The following is a 16,927-nucleotide window of genomic DNA, read 5'->3' on the forward strand; positions in this document are numbered from 1 at the left end:
TTATTACACACCAGTCTTACAAAGATACTAAATAACTAGAATGGTATATTCTGAGTCAAGTAACCCAAGTAAGTTGTTTTTTGCACTAAGTTTTTTAATTCAGGATTTCAGAAGACTCTCATATTAAGCTTTTGAACAACGCAAACTATTCAAATTATTTCTATATATATCTTGTAAAAGTGTAGTGCTTAATAGAAAACATTCTGAAACCATGCTGCTTATACTTACATAAAAACTGCATCCTTTTCTACCACTAAGGCAGGTGTGGTAAACTGAAAACCGTATGTTTTATGTACAATGTACTTATACAACAGATCAAGGTTCTTCTCTTCCTTAACTGATGTATAAATCAAGGCAGCTCCATCTGATTATGTATTTAAGGAAAATTATGGAAGATACACTTTTTAAACTATAATAAGAATTTCAAAACATGAGAGAACAGACATATCTCTGCTGGACCTAATTTTGAGGAGTAGTTCAAGGCAAAAGCTACAGCCATTTAGTATTCAGGGAGAGGAAGGTTGAACAGGAGAAGACTCATGATACTTTTCTTTGACATATACAAAAGCTACCTACCCTCCCAAGCACTTATCTTTGAAAAATTAAAAAACTCGAGACTGCTGAGATCTCAAGTTTATATGGAAATTGCAAGTTCCGAGGGGAAAACACCTCACAAAGTACAAGACAAATCCTTTGTAAAGGAACAAAAGTTCCAATTCCCATGCACAATTTAAAAACCTATTGGAAGTTTTACACGTTTCTCAACATTTCCAAAACAACAAGTGCTACACAGTAACAAACTGAATACCAAGCAATCTTGAAGGGCAATTTCTCAGATTAATTTTATGTGCAATTCAACACTAAAACATATTTTCTTGCTTCCAGATTACAGCAAATCTCTTCACTGCAGGAAAGGATACACTGTAAGCAGAATCTACGAATGTGTGACTGAATGAAGTCGAAGTGTTCTTCTCTGTAATCATGCTCCTTCTCTAGTACGCTCACTGCATCACACTGGAAGCAAGGGAGAAAAACAAAATGAGAAAACCCCAGTCATTTGATCCCAGTACATCGTAAAACAGCTTCCTTAATACTACACACATTACATTTACTTAGAGCCTTTGGCTTTAAAATGCCACCAATAACTCAAAAGATCAAGTAATTAACATAATTTATAAGGTTATTACCCCTTCTGCAAAATTGAAAGTTGACACTAATGGCAGAAGTTTACTTTTAAAATAAATACCTTTAATATTAATCCAGAATTCATTTTACATGTCTGTATAAAGCATGCCTTCTAAAAGAAAAGTAAATTAAACTTTTCTGTAGTAGCAAACAGAACTAAAAACTCACTTTTGTACAAACTACCAGCACAGGAATACCAAGGTTATGAGTCAGCACATTTTCTCCAAGTGGCAAAGAAACGTGTTCATCCTCTTGGCCAGAAGGGCCTCTTCTCTGCGGTGATCCTTGGTAGCCTTCTTCAGGTTCTACATACTCTTGAAACTCCTTTATAACTATTAAGAGAGAGATCTTAAGGTACAATAAAGGAACTAGTTCTTCTTTTTAAACCGTAATTAATCTATGACTAACTAGGAATCTCACCTTGTTTTCCCACCTGTTATAATGAGGCACTACATGATGCAAGCTTAAGCCTTTTGTTGCCCCTTCAAACACAACAACTCTCCTCCACCAAAATTTACAGCAAGCTAAATCAAGAGCAATTTGGAGCCATTACAAATAATCCAAACTAGCTGCAAGAGCTATAGTAGACACAAATGCATATTCCTCAATTCAATGCATTTCATTATACAGGAGTCAAAAACAGAAAATGTAAATGTGGTTTAGCAACACAGCCTATACGCAATGCAATTTGTACTCAGTTTTAAAAGAAAGCATAGTGAAAATGTAACATGGACACAGAACACAGCAAGCTAAACCAGCCACTCGTTCTTAGAAACTATTCTACAATTTAAGTTTCTATTACTTTATACCTCTGCTGCAGCAGTCCGGTGCTAGAAATATAAAAAAAATGCACTGTTTAAGTACAGACTCAAGGACTTCTAAATGTTACCTGAATAGACTCCGTTATATTCTGGAAAACTACAATGGTGTCCAGAGGAAACCAGATGCTTTCTTCAGTGTTTTAATGTTATGGCAGTGACAGTACTCAGTATTATTGGAATACTCACTAAATACTGACGTGCCTAAGAAATAGTATTAATGCTATTCTGGAAGCACAGTGACCCCATGTACTCTATCAAAACTGGGCTGCAACTTACAGCTTTTGTCTTTTTTTCAGTATAAAAGCCATGGACCAGATAAACCTGCCTACGGGAGGTGTCTGCTCCCTGGCACAGCACTTCCCCAAGGCCCAGGGCCCTCCCTCACATGGCAATCCCACCTGATGCCTCCTCCATCAGCCCTCCGGCAAGAGGCAAGCACAGCTCCGCGCTTTGCTCCCGTGAAGGAGTCTATTTCAGAAACAGTGGGAGCAGGCTGCCTGTGCATACGGTAAGGAAAACTCTTCAGAAAAGATCCCAGTCTCCAGCACAAAGAGAGTGTTGTTCAGTACATCCATCCATGTGACAGGGAAGGAACTGCAACCGTAGTGCAGGGCATCTGATACTTCTGAGGCTTAGGAAGTCGTAAAACCTCAGAAAAGTTTATAATACAAATCTTGCAAAATGGAGTCACTGTACCTTTTCAAAATAGGAACCATTCCTGCAATAGAACGGGCACATGGAAGGAAGATCAGAAAAACACTTCTGTTCAAAGCTGCGTAATATACAATTTTTATTTGAAATATAAAATTGTGTGATTCTTGTGGAAAACAAGAGCTCTAGTCCAGAGAAACACTTAAAAAACCACATTAAATATAGACCATAAGACTTCCAATCACCAATTCAATGTATCCCAAGGAAATAAATAAAAACGATTTGAATGCAGTTGCTTTTAAACTTGGGGAGGCAGTGCCTTCTGGTGGAGAGGAAACAACAATGCTTTCAAAGAGATGCTTTCCGCCAGTACTGCTTCATACTCAGCAACTGAAAATGAAAATGCTATTATACATTCTGCACATTAAATATGCTTACTGACTCTCACAGAAACCAAGTTAAATCCAGAGCGTTTAACTTGAAAAGGATTTAAAAAAAGTACTTATTTAATTACTCAAACTCTGCCTAGCTCAGGATAGAAAAAAAAAACAAAACTACTGAAGACAAGTGTATTACAGCAGTTAAGGGAACGTCATGTACATCCACTACAATCATTCAAATAGGTCTCTCTTGACTTAATCAGATGTAAAAGAATATCTGACAATACTGTTCTCAATTTACTACAGCATTTTAATCAGACCATATTAGTTTCCTAGGTTTTGTTTGTATCAAAGCAGGAAAACAAAATAATTTTCTTTATTGAGATACCTGAAATAGTATAAACCCCCTCAAATCCAGGAAAGAAAAACCCCTCTTGAAAACAGTAAGACCGACAACATGATACCAATCATTATTCAAGATACCCCAAGATGAATAATAGCAAACACATCATAGAAACTTCAGAAATCTGACGGCACATCCCTCATGAATTTCTGCTGAATGGGAATGAAGACCATAACCCCAGAGAGATTCCCAACTCTCCCCCCTCCCCAAGCATAAGCGGTACCAAACACCATGGATCACAGACCAGCCATCACTGAGGCCATACCTCACTCTGGTTGATCCATGCATGGAGGGAGAAAAAAAAATTCACTGTGGAGATGGTGTTGTGGATTGTTAATAATGCATATTGTCTGGCATTAATCTCTGGCTAGAGGCTGAGAAATGCTACAGCAAACAGCTTTCCTTAACAAGGACATCGCTGAACAGGTAACTACTAGAGTTACAAGAAGATAAAAGTTATACTACTGTGTCCAACAGCGATACACAATTGAAGCAGTTTAAGTGCTGTTAGTGATAGGCTCTTAAACGCTTTTAAAAGACTCTCATTCAACCCCCACTCCCAAGCCTTGTTACATCCAAGTAAACCTGTTTCACAAGTGCTGCCAGACTACCTCTTACGAACAAACTGCAATCCAAGCAGCTAACAGAGAAGCTCATGTCAGTTAATACTTTTTCCTTACCTCCCATATCTGTTTCTCACTTCAACTCCACTCTCAAACTTTTAATGGACAAAAAGTCCATTGCACATCCAAATGACTTGCACAAATCTTTTCCTCTCTCTTTTTGCTAGTGAGCTATGAATATTTTCTCCTCCACATAATTCATATCAAGGAATCACATTCCATATGGTACGGGAAATTACCTTATTAAGAAGTAGGGGAAAACTACTTTGGTTTACGTTTTTTTGAACAGAAAATACAGATAAGATGATGCACATAGAACAGGAAGCCAAAAAAAAAAAAAAAAAGCCAGTTCATCTGACAAATCAATACTCTGCTACCTATCAATGCGCTTGAGTACTAGGAATGGCCTATTACATTTTAAAAATAATCACCAAGTGACGATGTGCTGTAAAAATCACACATCCACTACAGTGTGCTGATTTATCTATGAAACTCGCGGCTTATCTAGGTAAAGAGCCTTTTATTTAGGCTTTTGCATTTAATATAGCAAATGAATGCAAGTTTCCAGTGAACTATTTTGTTCTCACTATTTACACAAGCTACTGGAAGCTAATTGTAACAAGAACAGGTGTATCATTTGTGTCACAGGAGGAACTGACTCAAAATACCACCAAGAACACAACCCACATTTATTCTTTAGTTTAATTTTCTACCAACAATAAAATCCTCGGTCTTGGAGTACTGTTTAACTGCAATATGGAAACAGCAGACAAACACTACAACTTACTTAACTAGATAGATAACAAAACCACTGAAGAGCAGAACAAGAGAAACACCAACTTTTTCTGAGACAATCATTCCATATTTATATTCTACGAAGTTTCATAATCAATTCATGCCGCTTTTAACTTTTTTGTGCACCATCTTTACTGATCGTAAATTTTAGTCTCGTGAAAAGAATTTCTACAAAAAAGTTGTCTGGGCAAAGTAAGCGTTTCTTTTACCTCTTAGCTTAAGAATTCTTTGAGCTGTATGTCAAACAAATTAAAAAAAAAAAAAAAAAGCAGCTGAGAACCTGAAACTAATTCAGCTTGAAATAGGACACTACTAAAAATTTTCAGAAAAAATGTTACTGTGTTTCAAGCCTTTAGCTTCCAACGCTACAGAGGACATTAATATAACCACTTTACCAATATACCTCCTTTCTGCATTTCTTGACTCTTGGCAGTCTTCTTTTCTGCTCTGCTGTCATAAACGGGGAGGCAGAATTCAGATCTTCCCCAAAATTATTCTTCAAATGTTATTATTTAAATAATGCTTTATCATATTTGAGCCTGAATTAAATTAGAGTATTTGAACTGACATAACTTATTTGAATCCACACTAGCCAAGCTTTTAGCAAGGAATTTCCAGAGCAGTCAAGCAATAGGACCAAGTACAAACAAACAATGCCCTTGGTATATTCTAAATAATTTAGTTTCTTTCAAGGCAGCCTGTTGCTTCCTTATGTGTGTCCTGCCTCCTGTTCTGGAAGCTCTTTTAACACAAAAGGCAAGGAAAGCTGCTCAATACCAGGTGGAGCCTAGCAGCATCCACCCAGCACAGCCAAGAATCAGCATCTCAAATAGCAAACACAAGACAAAACGTTGGGTGGAGAAAGGCCACAAAAGCCTTGAAAGCAAAGACTTCCAAAGTTCCAATATTCAATTCCATTAAGAATGGTGAGCTAACAAAAGGATTTCTGGAAACTGTTAAGAACTTGTTAATGAAGAAAGAATAAGGTAGGACCATTGTCAATAGATGCTAAAGGGATAATACTAGAAAACATTTCCCCAGGGTCAACAAGAACTACTGGTTACTGGTACTGAGTGTAATAGCTAGGGAGAGCACTGCGGACATCCAGCTTGGCCAGCTGTTATCTAGAAGGGTGCGCAGGGGAATATGGTTCTGCAAGCTGAAGTCAAGCATCGTATACATTCATGTGGCATTATGTTGCAGCAGGGCTCTACTGGAATGAATTTCACACTTCTCTTCACTCTGCACCCTGTTTCTACGTTTTGACTGCCTGCTTTGCATAGGTGCTTTATTATCCCAGTTTTTTCAATCCAGGCTATTGCAACACAGTGATTCCTAGTTTTCTAAGTGGCAGCTTATCTCCAGAAGCATATGCAGCAGGATTTTCGAAAGAAAAACTTTGTTGGTGTAGCTCTATTGATGGACTGTAGCCACAAGGCATTATACAAGCACATGTACTTTATATTGTCTAAGCAGTTACAGTAATATAGCCACACTTATAACAGGAATTTCTTTTAGCACAATTTGCTGTTAAGAGAATTACAAGCTACGGTGGTCAAAGTTTTGAGCACCGATCTGGGCTTAGGGGCAGTCTACAAGAACTCAGAAGACAGGTATCTGAGATGACACACAGATTATTATTACACAAAGAGGATATTATGAAGATGATTAGGGGCCTGGAATATCGCCCTATGAGGAAAGGCTGGGAGAGCTGAGCCTGTTTAGCCTGGAGAAAGGACTGAGAGGGGACCTTATCAATGCATACATGTATCTTCAGGGTGAGTGTCAAGAGAACGGGGCCAGGTTCTTTTCAGTGGTGCCCAGCGACAGGACAAGGGGCGACAAACTGCACCACGGGAAGTTCCAGCTGAACATGAGGAAGAACTTCTTTACCCTGAGGGTGACAGAGCCCTGGCACAGGCTGCCCAGGGAGGCTGTGGGGTCTCCTTCTCTGGAGACATTCAAAATCCACCTGGACGTGGCTGTGCAGCCTGCTGTAGGTGACCCTGCTTTAGCAGGGGGTTGGGCTAGATGATCTCCAGAGGTGCCTTCCAACCCTGACAGCTCTGTGATGCTGTGACACAAGTGTCCTACACAATGACAGAAAAGGAGCATGATGGAAGTTCGGGAGTGGAGACATGAGAGCCCCTCCCTGCTGTACCAGCATGCTGATACTGGCCCGAATTTCACTGCTCAGCCATGGGATGGCAGCTGAGCCCTGCAGGCTGGGCGGCTCAAGTCTTCCTTTTCCCTCCACTCTTACTACAGCACTAGAGAAACTAGGAATTTCTACAATACTTTAATTTTGAAATCTTTAAGACAATACTATTGGAATATCTTCTAAGTTCCCAAACACGGTGCTAAAGCTTTGCCATAGCTGTAACAGGCTCCTCCACATTACATATATATATAATGTATATAATACACTCTTAGTGAAGGCTGAAAACACTTCTCTTTTCAAAAGTAAAATGCAAGTGCACGAACTCCGCGTTTATTTGGATTGCCATAAAACCTGCTGTGTCTCAGAAAAGCGTAAATTGGGTTAGCTGCTGTATTTTGAGACTACAGCTGCCCTTCCATCTCCCAGAAAAATCTCACACACATAAAAGAATGCTTTTTCTCTTAAAAACTGTCAGATTCTAGGTGGTTTGGGTTTTTTTAATATAACCTGGTGATCAAACCCAGGTGCCTTCAAACATTAAGTTTAAATTCTAGCTAGTATGCTGTAGGTATAAGCCTTTTGGGAAAGTAATACTTAACATTCAGAAAGGATTATCAGCTATACAAATACGTCTGGATGTTCACAGGCCAAACTGACTCCGCTGCTCCCTAAGGTGAATCCAAGGAAGCTACTAGACAGTATGTGCAAGGTTTTAACACTCCAGCACAGCCAGCCACCAGCCCTGAACAAAAGCAGCAACCAGCAAGCATCAGGCTGAATCTACACTTCAGCTGAAAAAGAATATGTGTTGCTAGGGTCTTCTCCACTGGAGGAATTCATTTTGGAGTCATTCAATACGAAAACAGAAAAAACTCTCAAGAAACATTAAAAACTATTTTCAGAAAGAAAAGCAGCTGCAGGAAACAATACTGCAGCAATGACTGCTTGCCAGTGCCAGATTCTTTCCTGCCACAGATATGCCAGGAAAGAAGGTTAATTTAGACAACATTGCTAAAGTGACAGGGTAGGAACGGCTGTAGTAGAGACAATTAAGATGTACCAGGATCACAGTCTAAGCCCCATGAAAAACAGGGGCAAAAAACAGGACCTGCTGTTAAGACAAACACAGTATGAGAACGAGACCTGGCTTAGATACCACAGCAAAGCAGACAGCTCACTTTGTCATTATTTTTTTAAAATATGATTAATATTTTTTTAAAATTAGCCTTTTAAAAAATCAAACTATAAAAATATCAGTATTACAAGGGATTTAGACCATTAATTCACCTGATGTTTTGTTAGCACAGCAAAACTGGAAGAGTTGTTTTAAAGCCTAATGGAGTCTATTTGAATCAGAGTTGTAGTTACAACTTCTAAGTAATTCTTATCCAATCCATTCTCAAAACACTAATCTGAAGAAATACATTATTACAAAACAAGGTTGCAAGAGCTATGGAAGAAAAAAAAAAAAAAGGACAAGAATGTATGGATGCACAAAGACTTACACTTCTGTTCCATGTCTCTCATCTCTTCTGGAGGAATTTTCATCTTATCAATATGTTCTTGCAAGACACTGGCCCATTTCTGTAAAGACTCCATAACAGTCCAAGGTCTAGACATATCTGCAACAAAGACTACAATGGTGTCTTGCAGGGATTCTGCAGAAACTGCAAACTTCAATAGCCCTTTATGGTATAAGTCTCCATCCAGAATCCAAACATTACAGCGAGTATGATCTGAAAGAAAAAGGTAGTTGTAACTCAAGAGATGCCAACTTTTTGCTTTGCAAGTCTACAAGTAAACAGATGAGTACGTTCGTGTCAAACGGAAGACCAAAGCTCAACCACCAGGAGATCTCGCCTGTTTATTTTTAAGGCAGGTGCGTGTGTAAATCCCTACATGACTCATTTAACAGGATTTTTTTCTTGGTTCAGAATCTTATCATTTTAACAAGTAATTTCTGTTCTTTGGCTTTTACTAAGGAAGGTTGACACAACAGTTTTTAGATACTGCACAATCCTAAATTTGCAGAATTCACATGGCACATATGTCACACCAAATTCAAAAGAGGGGCGTTACAGCTCAGTCCAGCAGGGAAGTCCGAGTGTCCCTCAGACACATAAGCTGGTTTAAAATACTAAAGACATCTCACAACAGAAATAAGCTGCAAACAAGATAGAAGCAATAAGCAGCTTAGGTTTCTAGCACAGGTGTAGGAGGAGCAAACACAGGATAAGACCTACAACCTAACAAACTTTAAAGCTGTGCTACCTGCTCTTAATTCGCACCGATTTAACGTTGGCTCCTACTTGCAGGCTCCTTACAGAATGAGTACTGGACAAATGATTTGGTATTGTAGTTTTTGTGTTTCTCTCCACACATACACCCCTCCCCACCAGTGTTCTGATAGCAACTGGACATTTTTTGTTGAAATGCAAGGCAGGAGGGGGAAATCAGCTGGGACAGACAGCTGGCATGAGTTTTACCCCAAACGTGAACTTTGACAAGAATCGAAGAAACTGAAAATGAAGCATCATCCAGGAATCATGTATCAGGTACTCTGAACAACCAACTCTGTCCATCCCACCCCAAAAAAATTATTCAAAAGAAAATAATTACATTATCCTCAGAACTTCTTCCTGAAAAGGAACAACTCCATTTGTTTCTATCTTCCAGAGTCTTCCCAGTACCTCTTCTAAAGTATTCCCTATTCTACTACAGCTGTCCAGAGGGAACTGTGGCTCTCCACAGGTATTACAGACAAGGTACATGAATTCTGAAGTACATGGATCAGCAAACCAATCCCTGTGGAGTCCAGATTTACAAAACAGCTACTGAGCTTCGTAATTACTCTGCCTCACTATGTTTCCCTGCCCCGTGCTCCAAATCTTTTAACTTCACAAAATAAATCCAGTTGCTGTGGCTATTGTAACTTTACTCTAGGGAAGAATCCAAAAAACTGGCTCTAGAAAAAGGCACAAACTTGACCAGGGAAGTTGGAAGGAGAAGAAAGTATCCCTTCTAATCTGGTCCTGGATAAAATTACCGAACAGCCAAGTTACTGACAGATTACATCAAGATGCTATACGTGGGCAGTCTTCACTTAGCATTTCTTACGCTCCTACTTAAGTACTGTTAGGCTGTCAGAAGACATTCAAACATCAGTCACCACACAAATAGGCCAACAGTTATGCTTTTAACTTCTCAGATCTATCCTTTGCAGCAAAGTTACAATAATTCTTTATCTAAGAAATGCATCTTTGCATATTTGTCAATTGTTTCTGCCCTCCCTTCTCCCCACTTCAGGAAAACGCCTCACTGGTAGCACACAGGATTTTTACAGCACTAGATGTAAAATCTAAAGCGTTCAGAAGGCCTCTAAGGACAGATGGAAAGTCTGGTAAAAGTTTGGAAAAACACAACGTAATGTGAACACATTTACACGTTTACTATTACACAACAGTAAATGAAACATCTATGCCGTACCCTTATTCCCTGCATTCCAGAAACATCCTTTGTACATTCCCAAAAGCAGAAATTTACCAGTGAATAAAAACCCTGTGAGCGTTCTACGAGTTAAGGTCACTAACAGACATTATAATACTCTGTCTATGCACAAGTTTCTCTTTGAAGCAAATATGAAAGTTAAAAACCTAACTTAAGTCTACCTATAATCTATGAAAGTTTAGAACTCTCAGCAGCAGTTTCATAGATTCTCCTGGGTGAGTGCTTTGATTGCAGAAAAGAATTTCACACCTTAGCAAGTAACAAAAAATAATAAATATCCTAATTCACTCCTTCTAAGTCATCTTTTTAAGCCAGTATGTAGAAGTTACAAAGGTTTTGTTTGCTGAAAACCTTTGTCCTACTTAAGGATTTTGTTTCTGCTTAACATCTAGAATACAGACTGAAACCAGAATAGAGGTGGAACTAGAATGCAGTTGGAACTATCACTCAAATGAAATGAATCTGCTAGCAACAGTGGAAGTCTAGCACTCACATTAAAATATACTTCTAAAAAAAAGATAACATTGTATGAAAATGAAAGGGTTTGCTCCTTTCTTACAGTAAAGAGGTATGGCTCATGATTTACATTTGCTACAAATATAAAACACGCTTAAAAAATACAGTACTGGCTGTTCACAATTTGGCAAGGACTTGATGGCAAATTCAACTTTGTCAGCACCATGCCAAGCTCCTCATTAGTCATATGACATGAATGTTAACTGGGCCTTTCGTAGTGGCTATGACATGAGACACCAAAACAGAGCAAACAATTACAACAGCCTGTTGGACAAGCAGGTGCTACTTACTGAAGACTATTACAGTATCTGATAAAACTACATTTCTAAATCCCGTCAATATTTCCTTATCTCTTTAGCCATGAAAAAAAGTTTTCCAGCTTTGATGGATGTTACTGCAGATGGTTGATTCCGTGAACTGCAACTACATCTCCTGCATCTATTCAAAAGGTATCAGAGGTAATTAGATATCCCTTGTCCAAGCTGTGAAGAGAAGGAAAACCGGGGAAAATATTTTTCAAGAGAACTACTTTAAAGATGTTAACAAAAAGACAATTTTCCCATTAGAAACCAGTGTCCCAGCAGCACTTGGCTCAACCTGGAATAACCAGTTCAACGGGAATATGCATATGATATGACTGGGGCCAGTCCAAACCTGAGGCACAAAACCAAGACTGCTTGATTCTGTTACAAGTAAAAACACAACAACAGACTGGCTCTTCTTCGCTGGCACATTTGGCAGAGTCAGGACAACTGTACTGCATCTGTAATGTGAGGCAGTTCAGCTGAAAGTTCTCTGTGGTCTCTATAATTGCCAGCTAACCCATACAGTACCACTACAAAACCAGTCCATGCAGTTTGTCTCATTGGCTTGTTCCCTCTGCACCACCACTGCCAGAGACTCTGAAAGCTACTCCAGAAACATGTACCCTTTAAGAAACTTATGCAGAGCCTCTCTTCTACCTCCTACGAATTAAGATTCTCAGCTCTCAAAAGCAGACTAACCAGCACAGACACAAAACATCTGCTCATCACAAAGGCAAGCAAAAAATTTAAACTGTCCACACTCCCTGAGAAACCCCACTAACAGAGGGCTCTCGGGCCTGAGCTCCAAGGTCGTTTAATATAGTGAGTTAACTTTACAGCTAGTGCTATAAGTACTTTCATCCAGATGAACTACGGTGTTACATATGCAGAAGCCACCATATGCTCCAAGGATATTGTACCCGAGGCTAATGATCTAGGAGAACGCGCTCTCTCTCTCAGGATTGCTTCTCAGGCATCCCCAAACCTCTTCTTGAAAAAACACCTTAACCTAGGCAGAATTTGGGATAGTACCCTAGGAAGGAGATTTTTCAGGTAGGGATTCAGTAGCAGACCTAAGCTGTCCCAAGACCTAGGGACCAATGTACTGCACGCTACATAATTACCAATGCAATGGTGATTTGTATCTTGCCATCCAAGCTAGGTACCAGCCACTGCCAAGAAACAAGCAGATGACAGTGAAAACCAAAAAGTTAGTGGGCACCTGTATTAGCCGCAGGGGTCCTTCAAAAAAAGAGATGCTTTCTATGCATTTCTTTAACTTCCCTAAAAAAAAAAAAAAAAAAAAAAAAAGAATAATTTAATCACTGACCTAATCTTTAGGGGAAAAAACAGAAGTAACTGTAAACTAAGATATGCATGTAGCAATCTAGAGTCATTCTACTTAATATGTAGGAGAGGCCAGATTCAAATATCCTTTAAGGAGGAAGGGGAGGGGGGAAATGGGATAAGAAGCAACATAAAACCATTTTCCTTAAGATTTTTGAAGGGAGGTGGGAGGCAGATAATGACTCGGCACTATGACCAAAATATTTCTCCTGGAAGGAATAAACTTTACCGAAATGAAGAGGAAAAAGGCAAAGAGAGCAAAGAAATCTTCTAGCACCTGGGAAAGAAGTTGAAAAGATCTTCTCGCTCTGCTACAGAGTTTCAGTTACCACTGCTGATTTGAGGCCCCTGGAAATCCTTGTGGTTTGCTGGTCCTGAATAGGCTGGGGTGTAATGAAAAGCAGATACCTTCAAAAATGAACATGTGATCATAAGCTCCAAAATGCCCATCTGGAGCTTCTTTATGGCTTCCAAGAACTGTGGGTCAACTATAAAGGCTTTGTTCCCAAATCTGTATCTGAGCATACACACATCTAAAGCACACAGAGTTTAAAGAAACAAACTCAAACCTGTCCTAGAGAAGGAAGAGTGTTATCTCTGCCTGCTGGGAGGTCCTGACCCACTTTGCTATTTATTTTGCTTGCTGATGACACTAATGAGACAGAAAGGAAAGAGGCGTGTATTATTAGATCCTAACACATCCATTAAGGGATGCATGAAGACCTGAATTCCACAGCTGAGCCTGGTGGGCAAAAAGGTCTCTTTTTCTCCTGCCAGCGCTGCCTAGGTTCTTATGACAGGCTTCTTCTAATCACCTCAAATACTTACCACTTCCAGATTCGCAGGAACAGCCCCAAAATATTTCCAAAGCAGGGACATACTTAAGGCTTGATAGATAGAACCAGGGAAAATAGCACACCGAACATTTTTCTGCTTGTAACGCCATCTCCTTTGATGTTGCAAGAAGCCTGATGTCGCAGGCTGTCTTCACACTGCTAATCATAGGGTTTTTCTTCCCCTGAAGTATTTATGCAGTACTGAAGAAGACCGTGCATGGTGAGAAAGAACTCACACCAAGAACCTCAAGAAGCCAAGAATGGCTCAGCACTTAAAATTACAGCACAACAAATTTTTAGGTACTGCAAGATTAGGTGGCCACTGAGGACACAGGCAATGCACTCATCTTTTGACTGCACCTAACTTAGTATCCAAAGACAGTTTACTACCATGTGTGCACAGGACCCATCTCCATAACAACCAGTCACATATGGTACTTAATCACTCGTGCAAGCCTTCAGTACATTTCCATTTCCAAAATACCATTATAAGACCTTCCTAGTTCATTCGTTTACAGGAACACAGATGAACCACCACCACTGCTTCCCCATTCTGAACGTAAAACTCAGAAAGAAGTAAAAAACGGGGAATGACAGTCTTCTTATTTGTGAAGACGGAAACTAACACAAAGAGGTCCAGCAGTTTATGCAAAATGAGACATGCAGAGGCAGATTTAGGAGCAAGCATAACTAACTCAATCCTCATCTCTTCCTGTCCCTATCCTAAAAAACAGAGTATTCTGATCATTAGACCTGCTTTTAAACAGTCTCCTGTCATCATCCCTCTCCCATACAGTAGAGAAGAGCAATCATCAACAGCAACAAAGAAAAAGACAAGGGCAAAGAGACAAGCTCCAATTTGCGAAAAGGAAATAGTAATGCTGACTTTAAGTTCTGTTCTTTGCTCATCCAATTCTAACAAAACACCTCAGATACAGTTAACCAAAATTCCACGCACAGCCCCCACTAAAACCCCACACCTAGAAATCCATACCGCAAATTAAATTCTCACGGATGTATCATTTACTTTTATGGCTCTCAAGAAGTCACACCAAATGACAATGTATCTGCCAGTAATACACCGTCAGCAAACGTATCTACCCTAAAAGTAAATGGATCCTCACAGCCGCTCAAATGTTTCCTCATACACAGGTCAAGCTGTAAGAAGGGCAAGAGAGAGAATGTACACTGAACGCAAAACACATTTCACTTCTAAGAAATTGATATAGCCTCTAAAATATATGGAACAACACTGGAGCAAGCTACTTGGGCGTAATCCAAAGCACACTGACAAAACCACAGTTATTAAAAAAGCATGTTGGTTACTTAATTACAGTAAAGAGATTACATATAAAATGAACTTACCATCCCTGTCTTCATCGTGAATATTTAGATACAAGTATTCCAGCCCTCTTCCTTTCTTGCCATGCTCTGCTCCCTGTATTTTAGCCATAAGTGTGGTTTTACCTGAACCATCATCACCTGCCAGTAAGTTTTTACAGGAAAAAGAGAGACTTTCAGAATTAATTTTAACTTTGTACAAAGATTTTTCAAAGCACATTTAAGCAATGAGAAGTACCTCCTACATTTTTTAGACCATATTTATTTGTTTTCTTCCAGCTAAACCCAAGGGCTTATGAGAATGATGCACTTAATTATTCTCTATTACATTCCATTTGTTTAAATATACGTTATAAATCTAACAGCACAAACCAAAAAGAAAGTAAATCTATCAGCCTGAAGACAATAATACTGTAGCTCATATAACATAACCTAATACTGATACGTCAGTTTGTGCACATCGTTGTTTTAAACACTCTTTGCTCCTGAAAAAGAAAAATAAACCACCAACCACCCAGCTGCTTGCATATGTTACTTACCAAAAACAAGAATATTCTTGCCTGACGGCAATTTAGATCTTGACCGGGTAGAAACTTCGCTCAGTATGGAGGACCTAGGAAAAGAGCATCCATCGCTGTGGCCGGGCGGCCCCGCACACGCACAGCCCAGGCGCGGCCCGGCTGACAGCACCCATGAGCTCAGCACATCTGCACGGGCCAGCCCAGCTACAACCTTCTGTTTACAAACTAGCTATGATGCTACGGGTAGATCTTTAAGTTCACTGTGGAAGGCCAAGGGCACGCCGCCTTTTTGAGGAAAGGCCCGGTAATTCCCAAACACGTGCGGTACCATTCCCTGTGCTTCTCCCTGGGAAGAGGTCACGTTACTGGGAAGCACCACTTCTCCGCTGATGACTAACCCTGCCACAAACCATTACCGTACTTCACCATTTCCCCTGCCGCGATCAGTGTTTTTAAAAGCGTTCTCTGAGATAAGCGACGGCAAACCAAGCGCTGCAGCCCAGCCTCTGGGGCGCCCCACATCTGCTCTCCCGCGCCCTCGCAGCACTGCCGGCCCCCGCACGCCCCCCGGGCCGGGCAGGCCCGCGTTTCCCCCCGGCCCCCAGGCAGCCGGCCCCGCCGCGGGCAGGGACACGCCGCGGCGCCGCCCGCCGCTCCTGTCACCGGGGCCCGAGCGCGGCCCCGCCGACGCCCACCGCTACCCCGGCCCGGTGCGGCGCCCGGTCCGGCCCAGGCAGGGGCCCGGGCCCGGCGCAGGGGCCCGGGCCCGGCGCAGGAGCGCCGGGGCGGCTGGCGGCGCAGGGAGACCCCCGCCGTGACAGGCGCCCGACGCCCCGCAGCAGCCGCTCGCCGCCGCCCGGGTGCCGCGGCCAGGGGGGCTCCGCCCGGCGCGGCCGCTCACCAGAGGTTCTGCCCCTCCTCCTCCTCGCTGGGGAGCTCGGCACCGCCGGGCCCGTCCGGCCCCAGCAGCTTCTTCTCCACCAGCACCGGCGCCATCTTGCCAACTGCAGCCACAAAGAGTGACCTCACCCGGGCCCGCCGAGGACCCCGCTCCTCCCTCGCCCCGGCTCGGCGGCCTCGCCGCCCCGCGCCGCCGGCCCCGCCGCGCCGTGCCGCCGCCCGCCGCCCCTTGCCGCCGCCCGCCGCCGCTGACGCGCCGCTTTCCGATCAGGCGGTGCCCGGGCAGCCCCGGCAGCGCCCCCCGCCCTGGGCGGTGCCTCCCACCGCGGGTGGGGCCGCCCCCCCCGGCGCCCCCTGGTGCCGGCCGCTGCGCTCCCCACCCCGGGCGCTGCGAGCAGCGGGGCCCTGCCCGGCCCCGGCCCCGGCCCCGCTCCGGCGGCAGCGAGCGGGCGGCACGGCGCTGCTGCTGCCCCGGCTGGCAGCCCCGCCAGCGCTGCGCGGAGCGCCGCCGCGGAACGAACGCCTGCTTTTCGGTGAGGTTGCCCGCTACCGATAATTCCCTACAAAAGCAAGCTCCGCTTCCCAGCTGAGGTCTTACATGCCACCAATAATTCGTGTTCTTCTAATAGAACTAC

General features: G+C 42.2%; 1 protein-coding gene and 1 long non-coding RNA gene across 3 annotated transcripts in view; one reads left to right on the plus strand and one right to left on the minus strand.

Moving 5' to 3' along the window:
• Nucleotides 1-16,500, minus strand: part of DYNC1LI2 (dynein cytoplasmic 1 light intermediate chain 2) — a 28,731-nt gene extending 12,231 nt beyond the window's left edge. The window contains exons 1-7 of one of the 2 annotated variants that reach the window (XM_080411194.1): nt 16,294-16,500; nt 15,411-15,484; nt 14,896-15,012; nt 8,525-8,755; nt 1,354-1,517; nt 921-1,014; nt 229-364 (exon numbers count right to left, since the gene is read on the minus strand). In XM_080411194.1, coding sequence (XP_080267320.1) covers nt 229-364; nt 921-1,014; nt 1,354-1,517; nt 8,525-8,755; nt 14,896-15,012; nt 15,411-15,484; nt 16,294-16,388 — 911 coding nt within the window. In that variant the 5' untranslated portion in view covers nt 16,389-16,500. The remainder of the gene's footprint in view (nt 1-228; nt 365-920; nt 1,015-1,353; nt 1,518-8,524; nt 8,756-14,895; nt 15,013-15,410; nt 15,485-16,293) is intronic. The other variant, XM_080411195.1, reaches the window with a different exon arrangement.
• Nucleotides 8,762-12,664, plus strand: LOC308073244. The gene is made up of 2 exons (XR_013931959.1): nt 8,762-9,574; nt 9,696-12,664. It is a non-coding gene; the product is annotated as an uncharacterized lncRNA (long non-coding RNA).
• Nucleotides 16,501-16,927: the final 427 nt, after the last annotated feature.

This window comes from Falco punctatus (assembly GCF_963210335.1).
Source record: "Falco punctatus genome assembly, chromosome: 14".
Lineage (NCBI taxonomy): Eukaryota > Metazoa > Chordata > Aves > Falconiformes > Falconidae > Falco > Falco punctatus.